The following is a 12,539-nucleotide window of genomic DNA, read 5'->3' as shown; positions in this document are numbered from 1 at the left end:
GGGGTCACGCTGGGAGCCAGCATCGCGGCGTCGCGTCACCTCGATCACGCGCCCGAGCTCACAGTCGCCTGCGCCAATAAGCACGCGGATATTAGGATTGGATATTACGATGACAGTGGTTGCAGCCACCGAGCACTGGCCCCCTACTCTACATCGATACCACCTCCCTAGAAATCAAACCCTTCCTTCCGGAAAGCGTCCACATCTGCCGTCGACTTTGCCATGTCCGCCAAGTCATGCCGGCCCTGCATCGCGCCATATCAGCAACCTGTTCGCACAGCAACGCAAGAACGCACCATCGCTAAAAACACTCTCCGGAGTGTGTACCACAATTGGTCGCTCTTCGCCCCAGCTGACATGTCCTGCATCGCCAGCGCACTCAGCAGGTGCTCCGCGGCCTCCTTGTGCGCGCCAATGTTCAGACCTGCCGGATCAGCGGAACGGCGACGTCAGCATTCTAGTACATCCGGAATCCCGAATAAAGAGCGAGAAAACACGTACATGCCACGCCTACGTTGTAAATGGCCCGCGTGTACGTCGGACGCAGCTGTAATGCCTCTCTGTAGGCACCAAGGGCTTCCTCGGGCTTGTTGCCGTTCGACAAGGATGAGCCCAGTCGATTCCAGAGCAAGTAGTCCTGACGATGGGTGAGACATCAGCGCAGGTAGAACGGCATACGGGACTCCACCAACCTTCGGCCTGACGACAAGTGCGGCCTCAAAGCAGTCCTTCGCACGGTCAAAGTCGTTGCTCGTGTAGAACAACACCCCCAGCGCAACCTGCACATCCGCATCCATCTCACCTCTGCTGTACTGCTCTCTCGCGAGGCTGAGGTATGCCTCCGTGACGCGCTCGTGCGAGTGCCACGACGACTCGGACAGCGACTTCCACGCCTCGTCGGGAATCGGGTGCGTCGGGAAGCGGTCATGCAGCCACCGCAAGAGCATCGTATGCGATGCACGCTCGAGCGACTCGTTCGTGTATGCTATCGCAAGAGACTGCACGTCGAATGTCATAAACACCGTCGCAGGATAAATTCGGAGAGTAGACGCACCAACATGCCCTCGCCATGCTTGTCCGTCTCTTCTGCCCTCCTAACACCCTCTGCTAATGCGCGTATAGCGGCATCCTCACGCTCGTCCATACTCCTAACTTCACCAAGCAGCACCCACGCCTCATATCCACCATTGCCAAGCTCTCCCTGCTGGATCGCGGCCTCCAACAGCAGCGCCACCTCCGACAATGATCCATTCTGGTCAAGCAGCGCCTTCGCTGCCTGCAAATTGGACTGATTGGGGGAGTTCCGGAGCATATACTTATTGTCCTTTTCTGTAAATGCAGAGGGATTAGGATTGCGATATATAGTCAATTGGCTGGTTGCACACACCGAACACGTAAGGGTCCAATATGGGCAATCCGTCTTCCGTGAATTGCATGCTTCCATCTTGGACAGAGTCGAACCCACCGAGGCCGTCCTCCCACGCTTGTTGCATCGACTTTCCATAATCATGTTCGTACTCGCCGTCTTCACGCTGCGCAGACATCAGCTGGTTGAATTGCGCCTCCCATTTCGCCATATCATCCTGCGGAGGAGGCAATTCCGAATGCTGTAGCGAGTCCCAAACTCTGCAATGCAATATGCATATGAGCATTGAACCAACGTAGTGCGAGACGGTCAACGCACTTTTGGAAATCGGTCTCATGCTGGAGCGCTTCTTGCTCTTCGCTTTGGCGCAGCTCGCTCGCCTGTGCGCCTTCAACAGCGGCAGTGCTGACATCGTCCTTTTCCTCAACGATCCTGCCACTTTCCTCTATCGTAAAGGACTCGAATGCCTGTTTGAACGCGGCCTCCATGTCGATCTCCTTGCCCTTTCCCTTGCCACTAGCTATGCTCTGCAGCGGTGCGCCATAAGCGCTGAGATTGGACCCATACATCATCCCAGAGCCTAGCGCTCCCCGGTACAAACTTGACTGCACATAGGGTGATTGCGCGTCTGCCGAAATGCGTCAGCAAGCACGGGCAAATTGAGGTTTGTGATACTTACAATCTGGTCTCTGAGCAACTGAGCGCTGTGCCGCCTCACTGGGGTCACTGCTAAACTCCGTTGTCCACGCAAAGTTCTGGGACAATGATGGAGCATCGCGGGAAGCATGCTCATGCGCGAATTGCATTGCTCCAACGTCTTCCCACGCTTTGTTCAAGTCGCCACCCATGCGGGGGACGGACACCTCCATGGGGCGGCCCATCTGCGGAGGAGGATAGTGTGCGAGAGCAAAGGCGGGGCCGGGGCCGGATGACGTGGCATTCCCGTCGAAAAACTGGCGGGCGAGTGCGAGGTCGCGTTCATCGCCAGGGGCGGAGGAGGTGCTCGGCAGATGATGAAGCTAATTCATGTCAGAATCATATCTGAGTCCATGATTGAGAGGTGCTCACCCGAGCAGAAGATGGCCCTGCAATCCTGTCCTGCGCATTCCATCAGCAGCGGAACCAGTCATGGATGCGTGCCAACACACCTGCTGCACGCTGCGATCGCCCTCGGTGTGCTTCAGCACCTGCGAGAGCGGGTTAAACGGCACGGCACATTCTGAGCCGGAGATGAGACCTTGGAGAGACATGATGGTATGGGATGCAGCAACAGACAAAGAGCCAAAGAGGGAGGTCAAGTTATTGGGGTCGGAGAGGGAGCACGGAGGCTCAAGTTACTCAATCCAGTGTAGCGTAATTACGCTCCGGCATATGCCGTGCGGGGAAGAAATCACGTTCCTAACAAGCGCTCAAGGTAGCTTCGACAAGCACATTTGACTTGTTTTGTTTGATATACGAAGCCTATGTACAGAAACTCGAAGCAAATACACCGAGCTGAGTCTTACGTTACGTTCGTAGAGATATACTACACCCGAAGAAGATCATAACACTAATCATCACCTTAGCGATGAGCGACTCCGGCTTCCTTTAGTTTGCATCGTAGCTCGGCGGCGCCTCGATGCGATCCGCCTGCAGCTCCGCCATAAACCTCCGCAAGTCGTTCACCTCTGCCCGCAGGCTGATCATCTCGCTCGGCAATGGTACGGAGACAGCCGTCGACGGCAGCTCCTGGCCCGATGTCGGCACTGTGCTTGTATTTGCAGAGGTCGACGCTGGCTCCTGACCTGACGTCGGCACCATGCTCGTGTCCGCAGAAGTCGATGGCGTGGACTCCGCCGGGTTCTGCTGTCCATGCGGAATAAGGTTCATGTGCTCACGCGACTTCGACGACATCAGCGGGGGAGGGTCAGTCGTGCTCTCCGTCCCCGTCTGTTCGTTCAAGCCGTACGGCGTAGCATTGTAAGGGAACGGTACCGGCTCTGGACGGCCTGTGATGAAGTCCTCTTCAAGTAGCGGGGATGTGGACCGCGATTAGTACGTCGCCATAAGAAGACTCCTACGAGCACAATGGCTAAGCCCGCTACGCCGCCGACGACGCCACCCACAATGGCCCCGACGTTCGTGTGCGAGTATGACGTCGTGATCGTTGCGGTGGAAGAAGGGGGAATTTCGATTGTTTTGTTTGCCATGCTTCAAGAAGAGCTATACAATCTTCTAGACAAATAATTGCATCACACTCACTTGAGTGCTAACAAGGCAAACATAGCGCCTTGCGCTGGCCTGAGATGAGGAATTAAGGTTTGTCCTTCTTAAATAATGACATCACTCACAGTGCAGTACCATGTTGGGCCGAGCCGTTCCCTACAGTTGAATACACGGACGGCCAAACACCGGCGGTGAGATTGTACGATGCGCGCTTCCAGATCATGTCGATCAAGTTGTCACGGACAGTTGTATTTGATGTTGTAGCAGCAGTGAATGCCAACCATCCTGGTCCGCCATGAATGTCTCAGACAAACCGCGAAGATATCGGGTATCCGCACCTGAATTTGCCAGCGCGCTATCAATGCTGTCGATGGGCAATCCGAAGGTGCCGCCTGAAGAAATGGGGTTAAACGTACGCATGTGAAGGTCAAACGATAGTTGCACCTGTATCAGCATCCGAGAGCTCCTGATAATAGTTGGACTGACGTTCATACAACTGAATGCGCCATTGAGCATCCGATGAAGGACATATAACGTCAAGCCCACCGTGTCATTTATCAGTCCTGTTTGTAGCAAACGGTCGGCATAGAAATTATACATCAGAGCCCACGAGTTTGCAGCCCCGTAGCTGAAAAGGAAGTTATCCTGGTTTGCGGACAACGCCAAGGTCTGCCATTTGCTGATATAGGTAGAGGCTGTTGACTGGATGCCAAGTCAGCCATCACAGTCCGCATTTCCGAGGGTGACGTACTGCATAATGTTGCTCGTCCTCACTGTTGCCATACGCTTGACTAATCTCCGCCATCGCTTGAATTCCAATGTTACCCTTGATTGCCAGATTTGTCATGTTTGCCGTGGACTGAGAGTCTGCGGAGATCCTACATGACAATTCTCAGCAGTTTATACTATGAAACCCTCGATGAGTACTGCGATTACATCATAAGCAGATCACATACGTATTGGCCGATCAGTGATCCATCTCCGGAAGCTCTCGCATGGGCTAACGTCATGATAAGCATGTTCCCAGACTCTGGAATTTCATCATCAGAACTATTCACTCGGCCAAAAGAACGATGGCTTACGCTCAACTCCCTGATCGAATGATGTGGTGTTGTCACCGGACGCGATCGGATAATTCTGGCCTTTTACAGATTCAGTTGCCGCTGATTATTGTATAACAGACATAAACTGACCAAGATCACGCGCCGCGTAGGGAAGAGTGTACAGATCGCCAGACTGATATTCGAAAAGAGGAGCAAGGAGGCTTTTACCGAAAGACGCATTCAAGTAGAGGAACATTGGGAAAGAAGCGTACAGAATCTCGACCGGATTGACACGACTATGTGGAGCCATCGCGTCAACTTACCGCTCCACATGAGAACAGTATTTCGCCCACCTGTCAGTTCCCATATTCTTCATGAAGATCATCACATCTGAGGTATTCCAGTTGCCGTCTGTCTCGTTTGACACTGTGATATCGATCCCTCCGAACGCCTGCCGTGCGGCGAGAGATATCAGATCGCTATACTGTGACGAGATCGAAGAGGCATTCTGCATCAGCTCGTTGTCCAACGATTCAGCCCTGCTCTGTGCATCGCTGAAGTCCAAAACGAAACTCTCGACCTGCGATATCGTGAGCTAAGGCGTAGCTTGAGCGTCAACATGGACCAACCAGATCTGAAATGTTCAAGTACTGAGTGACATAGTAAGGCCTGCGGAGCTGAGTATCGCCGGTGGACGTGGTGTATTCGATCGAAGGATCACGGACGAAACCGACCGACCATACTATTGGAGATGGAGTGGACGTGATGTTTTCCAAGGTTTAAGGAGAGCGCGGCTATGGGAAAAACTCTATGAGTCTCACGTCAGCTTCCCACCTGCCAGTATTTGGAACGCTAGCTATATTTACTCATCGATCACCTGAAAACTCGTGTCTGTGGTGTTCGCCAGATATCCATTGACAATGAATTGTTCTCGGCAATCCTGCATTGGGCCAGCTTGGTATGTAAGCGCGGAATTCTGGACGCTCTTGAGCATTCTCACGCGGAAAAGTGCGATATGGTACTCACAGCGGCCATGGCGTAGTAAAGCCTACCGTCACTCGCCTGGTCGTTCATCTCAGTAAATGATGATGGGCTCTCGAGTTCGGCTGTGTGGTAAATGACTTGAGATGTCTGAGTCTGAGCCGTATTCCATTGCACGTAGGCAGAGCGATTTCTAGAAAGCCATTCTTAATAAAAGTTCGAGTGAGAATAGAGAACGTTTCATTGTTGTTGCGACCAACCTGAACTGACGTCGGAATACACCTGCACATCGTGAGCTTCGCCGTCATTCGATCGTGCCTCAAGCGCAACGTAAGAAAATGGGATTGATTGTCGTACCCAGTTCGACGGCTGAGGGAGAGTGGTGAGTAGACACCTGAAGTCATCTCAAGATGACAGACCTCTATTGGCGTAAAGAAGGTGATATTCAAGTCCATTGGACCGGCCTGAACAGAGTATATTGTCCGTGTGGGTGTGACCTGAATGGACATAAGGGTGGTGGCCGTCAGGCCTGCAAACGCGCCCAGCCATCTGTAGGTGTCTCCGTCGATGCGAATATGACCTGCCCACCCAACGGTATTATTCTTTAAATACATATGAGCGATTAAACGAGTAATCTAAAAAGAACACAGCGTACAGTGCTGCTCGAAATGAACCAAAATGTCGTCCACTCATCCGTTACATCGGTACCATTGGTAGTGCCCTGCCATGCACTGAAGTATGGAGAACGCACAGCCAACGGAACAGCCGCAGGCCAGAACGTTTCAGCGGAGAAAGCACACTTAGTCGCGATGATCAAAGAGAAAACCGAGAGAGGAAGGTATGGGACTCCTCGGAACATGGCTGGGATATGAAGGAGATGGAAAGTCAACGTCAAGACGGTCCTGGGAGAAAACGGCTGCACAGCGTCCTTTGGTACCGCTTTGATGTAGGGCTTTGATCCAAGCATTCCGTTGACAGCTGAGCGCTGTCGAAGGTTGTGCATCACGAACCGCCAAGCTGGAGCATATATTCACGTCAGGACAGCAAACTTGAAGTTCAGATGGTGGGCTCCCTGTGATTTTATTTGAGCCAGAGTCGGCCAAAGTAAGCCCAAATATCATTGGTGGCGGTAGCCTGCTTGCTGCCCGGGCCATAGACACTGATGAGATAGATGACTCAGCGGTTGACCAATGATACAGGGTCCTCGGGCTGAGACAGAGATTATAGTCTCGTACCCAGACCACTGAGCTTGTAAGCGAGACACTGTACAGTGTACATGCACTGTCGGACAGCTGGCGTCCTGGGCCTGGCGTTCCGCGCATCATGTAGGGCCGCCCGGTCGGTAAACCGCATCAAGCAGTCTTCATCAGTCAACGAAATTGCAGTCGAGAGTCGAGACTGAGGCTTCTAAGTGACTCGGAGCAACTCGCGGTTCAGCGAAACTGGTTGATGAGTGGATGGCTTGCGCTTGGATAGTCCTATCATTATCTGACAGCGGCTGCAGCTGCCTCCAAGATACGTTTATTTCATGTGAAAGCACTGCCGTGTGAGACTACGTTCAGAGCAACTTGTCGAAGAGGAGCCTCCAGGACGTATTACAATTTACCACCACACAGCATATTACGAGTCGACGACAGCCACTGAGTACCCTTCTTACTTAGCAAGTTGATGCTCGGTAGCCTCTCATGTATTCTCCCCTCATTACAAACCGCGCAGAGCGCGGTATAGATATAAATGTGCAAAAAATAAAAAGCCATTTGATTTAGGCAGTCAGCGCCAGCCTGAAACAAGCAATGGCGCTGCCAGTCACAGACGCGTCCGATTGACTCTGATGTTGCTCGACGGTGGCGGGTCCAGGGACCAGCGAGCACTGAACGATACTACTGAATGCTGAGACAAAGTGAGCTTTTGATGCTCGGGAGAGACTCTATACCGTCTCCAGAGTCCCTCCATATTGACGCGCTTATATGTGACACAATTGAGGCTTGCAATAACATGAAGGAATTCTGAGCCGGTCCTAACCTAGCGCCGCGAGTACAGCATTTGTGAACTCGAATTATATTGTACACAGCTGCAAGAGCTGGTGGAGGGAATATCTCATGCGGTCCAGCTGTCATCCATGAAACAACGACATGCAAAAATCATACAACAGCCGTAGTAAACGACTTATGCATTCTAAGAAAGCAGAGCAATGTCCGTTATCAGGAATGAGCGACCAGACGTTCGAACGGGCCCTTGCCGGCTTCCTCTAGCCCTCCGCATAGCTCGGCGGTGCCTCGATACGATCCGCCTGTATCTCTTGCATAGCCCTCCGCAGGTTCTCCACCTCCGTCCGCAAGCTGAGCATCTCGCTTGCTGATGGAACAGAGACATCGGTTGATGGTGGCTCCTGACTCGACGCCGGTGCCGTGCTCGTATACGCAGAGGTGGATACCATCGACCCATCGGCATGCTGCTCCCCATGCGAAGTGAGATTCAGGTGCTCGCGCAACTTCGACGGCATTAGTGGGGGCGGATTATGCGTGCTCTCCGCCCCAGTCTGCTCGTTCGAGCCGTACGGCGTGGCGTTGTAAGGGAACGGTACCGGCTCCGGATGATCCGTGACGAGGTCCTTCTCAAGCAGCTGGGATGTGGACCGCGATCTACGTCGCCATAAGAAGATTGCTAGAAGCACAATGGCTAAGCCCGCCACGCCGCCGACGACGCCGCCCACAATGGCCCCGACGTTCGTGTGCGAGTGTAACGTCGTGGCTGCTGCGGTGGCAGAAGAGGGAATCTTGATTGTTTTGTTTGCCATGCTACCAAGAAGGCAATAAAGGTTAGGCACTTCATGGTCACACAATTTCAGGACGCTCACTCGAGTGTCAATAAGGCAAACATAGCACCCTGTGCTGGCCTGAGACGCAAAAATAAGGTTCGTCCTTCCCCAAAGAATGTCGCCACTCACAGTGCAGAACCATCTTCGACAGAGCCGCTCCCTACAGTAGAATACACGGATGGCCAGACACCGGCGGTGAGATTATATGACGCGCGCTTCCAGATCATGTCAATCAAGCTGTTGCGAACAGTTGTGTTGGACGCTGTAGCAGCGGTGAACGCCAACCAGCCTGAATTCATTATAAGTTTCTGAGACACACAGCGAATATATTAAATGATCGTACCTGAATTCCCCAGAGTGTTATCAGTGCTATCGATGGGCAATCCGAAAGTACCCCCTGCAAAGGTGAGGTCAACGCACATCTTGCGAGAATCAAGAAGTGTTGATACCTGTTGCCGCATCCGCGAGCTCCTCGTAGAAATTGGATTGACGCTCATAAAGCTGAATGCGCTATCAAGCACTTTGAGACAGGACATCCGACGTCAAGACTCACCGTGTCATCTATCAGTCCTGTTTGCAGCAAACGATCGGCATAAAGGTTGTACATCAGAGCCCACGAGCCTGTATCCCCGTAGCTGAAAAGGAAGTTATCGTCATCCGAGGACAACGCCAGGGACTGCCATGTGCTAGCATAGGCAGAGGCAGTTGACTGGACGACAAGTCAGTCTCTGCAGTGAAGATCTCCAGTGTGACATACCGCATAGTGTTGTTCGTCATCGCCGTTGCCATACGCCTGACTGATCTCTGCCATTGCTCGAATCCCAATGATGCCCTTGATTGCCAGATTCGTCATGTTTGCCGTGGGCTGAGAGTCTGCGGAGACCCTACACGACAATTAGTGAGCGAATATGACGTTGCAAGAGTAACGAAATGGCTTACTGGTTTGTCGGAGTCAATGTCTTTTCAACAAGGTAATCGGCCCAGTTTTTCAGCAGTTCATACTACGAAACCCTCGATGAGTATTGCGATTTACATCATAAGCAGATCACATACGTATTGGCCGATCAGCGATCCATCTCCAGAAGCTCTCGCATGGGCTAACGTCATGATAAGCATGTTCCCAGACTCTGGAATTTCAACATCAGGACTATTTACTCGGCCGAAAGAACGACCGCTTACGCTCAACTCCCTGATCGAATGATGTGGAGTTGTCACCGGACGCGATGGGATAACTCTGGCCTATTGCAGATTCAGTTGCCGCTGATCATTGTATAGCAGACATAAACTGACCAAGATCACGCGCCGCATAGGGAAGAGTGTACAGATCACCAGACTGATATTCGAAAAGAGGAGCCAGGAGACTTTTACAGAAAGACGCATTCAAGTAGAGGAACATTGGGAAAGAAGCATACAGAACCTCGACCGGATTGATGCGTCTACGTTGGGCCATCGCGTCAATGTACCGCTCCACGTGAGAACAGTATTTCGCTCACCTGTCAGTTCCCATATTCTTCATGAAGATCATCGCATCTGAGGTATTCCAGTTGCCGTCTGTCTCGTTTGACACTGTGATATCAATCCCTCCGAACGCCTGACGTGCGGCGAGAGATATCAGATCGCTATACTGTGACGAGATCGAAGAGGCATTCTGTGTCAGCTCGTTGTCCAACGATTCAGCCCTGCTCTGTGCATCGCTGAAGTCTGAAACGAAACCCTCGATCTACAGGTCATGAGCCAAAGCGTATTTCGAGCATCAACATGGACTAACCAGCTCTGAGATGTTCGAGTACTGAGTGACGTAGTAAGGTCTGCGGAGCTGAGTCTCGCCGGTGGATGTGGTGTATTCGATCGAAGGATCACGGACGTAACCGATCGACCATACTATGGGGGATGGAGTGGACGTGATGTTTTCAAGGTTTACGGAGAACGCGAATACGGGATAATCACTGTGGGACTCACGTCAGCTTCCCACCCGTCAATATCTGGAATGCTAGCCATATTACTCAGAAATTGCACGGAAATCCGGATCTGCGCTGTTCTCCAGATATCCATTGTTGCTGAATTGTCCTCGACAAACCACGTCTTGGCCAGTTTGGTACGTGACTGTGGAACTCTGGACGATATTAAGCAATCTCATGCGCGCAAGTGCGATTTGACACCCACAGCGGCCATGGCGTAGTAAACCCTTCCGTCACTCGCCTGATCGTTGATCTCAGTAAATGATGATGGACTCTCGAGTTCGGCTGTGTGGTAAATGACTTGAGGTGTTGGGGTCGTGCTCCATTGCACAACGGCAGAGCGATTTCCAGAAAGCCACTCTTTCGAAGGTCCGTGTGAGAACAGAGAACGTTTGATCGTTATGGTGACCAACCTGCACTGATGTCGGAGTACACCTGCACATCGTGAGCTTCGCCATCGTTCGATTGTGCCTCAAGCACAAGATAAGAGAATGGGATTGATTGTCGTACCCAGTCCGACGGCTGAGGGAGGCTGGTGAGTAGACACCTGCAGTCATCTCGACATGACGGACCTCTATTGGTGTAAGGAACGTAATATTCAAGTTCATTGGGCCGGCCCGGACAGAGTATATTGTCCGTGTGGGTGTGACCTGAATGGACGTAAGAGTGGTGGCTGTAGGGCCGGGAAACCCTCCCAGCCATCTGTAGGTGTCTCCGTCGATGCGGACATGACCTGCCCATCCGAGGATATTATTCTTCGAGTGCCCATGAGTGATCAAACGAGTGGTACAAAATGAACGCAACGTACGGTGCTGCCCGAGACGTCCCAGAATGTCGGCCATTCATCCGTTACATCGGTGCCATTGGTAGTGCTCTGCCATGCACTGAAGTACGGAGAACGTACAGCCAACGGAACAGCTGCAGGCCAAAACGTTTCAGCAGACAAAGCACACTCATGTGCGACGATCAAGGAGAAAAGCAAGAGAAAAAGGGATGGGAATCCTCGCAGCATGACTGGGATAGGAGATGGATGAAAGTCAAGGACAAGACAGTCCTGAGAGAATGCGGCTGCACAGCTTTCTTCTCATTGTCAGTCGGATCTCACGGGAAGGGAGTAGCGTCGATGTCGAGTTTTGATCCCAGCATTCGACGGTTGACAGTTAAGCGCCGGGGAATGATGAGGTTGTCAAGGCCGCGCGTGCACTAAATGTGCTGGCATTCAGGCCCGAAGCTATGCTATGTTCGCTGGCGGGTCTCGGGGTTTCATGCTGTATCAAGGTTTAATCAACGCGTATCTGCAGATACGAATTCAACTCACGTCAACTGAGATGTCCAAGTGAGCCATTGGCTCAACATTCAACGTCAAGTTACGCCGAGCTCGATCATGAATTCTGGCAAGTACTGTAGCCGCAACACCTAGCTGGTTTTGGCTGTCAAGTCCGATGCTAGCTGGAGTCTGCTGGAGTTGCCAAGAAACAAATGGGTCGGCGCGGCCACTGATCAACTAAATCTTAGCGGTTAGAAGGTAAGAGATGCGTGCGACTCTCGCGGAAAGAGATACCCAGAAGCTTCGCATCCGCACAGGTAGGGCCGGTGCCGGCAGCGCCCGCTACGACTCCGAAGGAGGTGACACGAAGGTCACGAAGGTCACGAACGTCGTGGTCGGCATTTGAGGGCGGGTTTCAGATGGGTTCACAGGAAATATAGGTCGGGGGAGATGTCCGTTCTGAAGAGCGAAAAGAACGATTCAAGCAGGGCAATTGATGTCTCGTGAAAGGGTAGAAAGTTTTTTGAAGTGATTGTTGGACAACGGCAGCCAAGACCGGCACCACGTCCAATAACTCACGACACCACTTGGGATTTGGGTACAAACGAGCAAGGTAACGCTACGTTAACTACCTCCCTTTTAACCATGCCACTTCAGGGCAGGCAGTGCAGCTCGCACACCCGGCGCTTATCCGGCTGCCATTCCTGCAGCCCCTGTACCCGGCTCTGATGCCCCCGAGGTCCACTGCTATCCCACAGTGCCTCCCTGTTGGAAGTCATACAGACTTTATGTCCAGTGGGACACGAACTTAGACGTTCCGCGCGCATTCGCTTATGTAATCACGTAGCCACAAGCGCGCTCGATCTTTTCCTGCTACCTCAGCACTCGCATCATACATCGA

The 12,539-nt window shown here is 52.3% G+C and overlaps 4 protein-coding genes across 4 annotated transcripts; all 4 read right to left on the bottom strand.

Moving 5' to 3' along the window:
• Positions 1-59: 59 nt before the first annotated feature.
• Positions 60-2,689, bottom strand: LAESUDRAFT_721027 (peroxisome targeting signal receptor). The gene is made up of 10 exons (XM_040907940.1): positions 2,515-2,689; positions 2,435-2,464; positions 2,046-2,385; positions 1,685-1,994; positions 1,388-1,626; positions 1,055-1,329; positions 693-998; positions 502-637; positions 297-424; positions 60-245 (listed from the first exon to the last, which is right to left on the bottom strand). The coding sequence occupies exons 1-10, from the start codon at positions 2,614-2,616 to the stop codon at positions 168-170; spliced, it is 1,944 nt and encodes a 647-aa protein (XP_040768406.1). The 5' UTR covers positions 2,617-2,689; the 3' UTR covers positions 60-167.
• Positions 2,690-2,953: 264 nt separating this feature from the next.
• On the bottom strand, positions 2,954-6,598 carry LAESUDRAFT_755360 (uncharacterized protein; the record flags this gene model as incomplete). The annotated part of the gene is made up of 19 exons (XM_040912015.1): positions 2,954-3,345; positions 3,405-3,556; positions 3,608-3,646; positions 3,697-3,856; positions 3,910-3,963; positions 4,016-4,067; positions 4,118-4,273; positions 4,323-4,449; positions 4,508-4,601; positions 4,654-4,713; positions 4,765-4,910; positions 4,968-5,194; positions 5,244-5,291; positions 5,353-5,422; positions 5,481-5,590; positions 5,641-5,801; positions 5,856-5,964; positions 6,015-6,197; positions 6,251-6,598. 19 exons carry the CDS (start codon positions 6,596-6,598, stop codon positions 2,954-2,956), a joined length of 2,688 nt encoding a protein of 895 aa, XP_040768405.1.
• Positions 6,599-7,843: 1,245 nt separating this feature from the next.
• LAESUDRAFT_643335 (uncharacterized protein) lies at positions 7,844-10,304 on the bottom strand (the record flags this gene model as incomplete). The annotated part of the gene is made up of 12 exons (XM_040903782.1): positions 7,844-8,393; positions 8,453-8,491; positions 8,543-8,702; positions 8,863-8,914; positions 8,967-9,122; positions 9,171-9,297; positions 9,353-9,414; positions 9,467-9,540; positions 9,593-9,652; positions 9,704-9,849; positions 9,907-10,133; positions 10,182-10,304. Coding segments are annotated over 12 exons (1,776 nt in total), but the record flags the coding sequence as incomplete, so codon positions are not given.
• On the bottom strand, positions 10,200-11,821 carry LAESUDRAFT_343786 (uncharacterized protein). Its single transcript, XM_040902095.1, has 6 exons — positions 11,690-11,821; positions 11,180-11,639; positions 10,944-11,126; positions 10,785-10,893; positions 10,577-10,731; positions 10,200-10,526 (listed from the first exon to the last, which is right to left on the bottom strand). Exons 2-6 carry the CDS (start codon positions 11,381-11,383, stop codon positions 10,413-10,415), a joined length of 765 nt encoding a protein of 254 aa, XP_040768403.1. The 5' UTR covers positions 11,384-11,639; positions 11,690-11,821; the 3' UTR covers positions 10,200-10,412.
• Between the last annotated feature and the right edge of the window lie 718 nt (positions 11,822-12,539).

Source organism: Laetiporus sulphureus (assembly GCF_001632365.1).
Source record: "Laetiporus sulphureus 93-53 unplaced genomic scaffold LAESUscaffold_4, whole genome shotgun sequence".
Classification (NCBI taxonomy): Eukaryota; Fungi; Basidiomycota; class Agaricomycetes; order Polyporales; family Laetiporaceae; genus Laetiporus; species Laetiporus sulphureus.
This window is presented reverse-complemented; position numbering and strand designations above follow the sequence as displayed.

Bases quoted from the DNA above. Each gene is read 5' to 3' on its own strand.
- LAESUDRAFT_721027 (XM_040907940.1), bottom strand. From the start codon at position 2,616: ATGTCTCTCCAAGGTCTCATCTCCGGCTCAGAATGTGCCGTGCCGTTT. The intron at 1,995-2,045 runs GTAAGTATCACA...GCATTTCGGCAG, and splicing joins AGTTGCTCAGAGACCAGATT to ACGCGCAATCACCCTATGTG. The intron at 1,330-1,387 runs GTGTGTGCAACC...CTGCATTTACAG, and splicing joins ATTGGACCCTTACGTGTTCG to AAAAGGACAATAAGTATATG.
- LAESUDRAFT_343786 (XM_040902095.1), bottom strand. From the start codon at position 11,383: ATGCTGCGAGGATTCCCATCCCTTTTTCTCTTGCTTTTCTCCTTGATC. The intron at 11,127-11,179 runs GTACGTTGCGTT...GGGCACTCGAAG, and splicing joins GGGACGTCTCGGGCAGCACC to AATAATATCCTCGGATGGGC. The intron at 10,894-10,943 runs GTCCGTCATGTC...AGCCTCCCTCAG, and splicing joins CGTTCCTTACACCAATAGAG to CCGTCGGACTGGGTACGACA.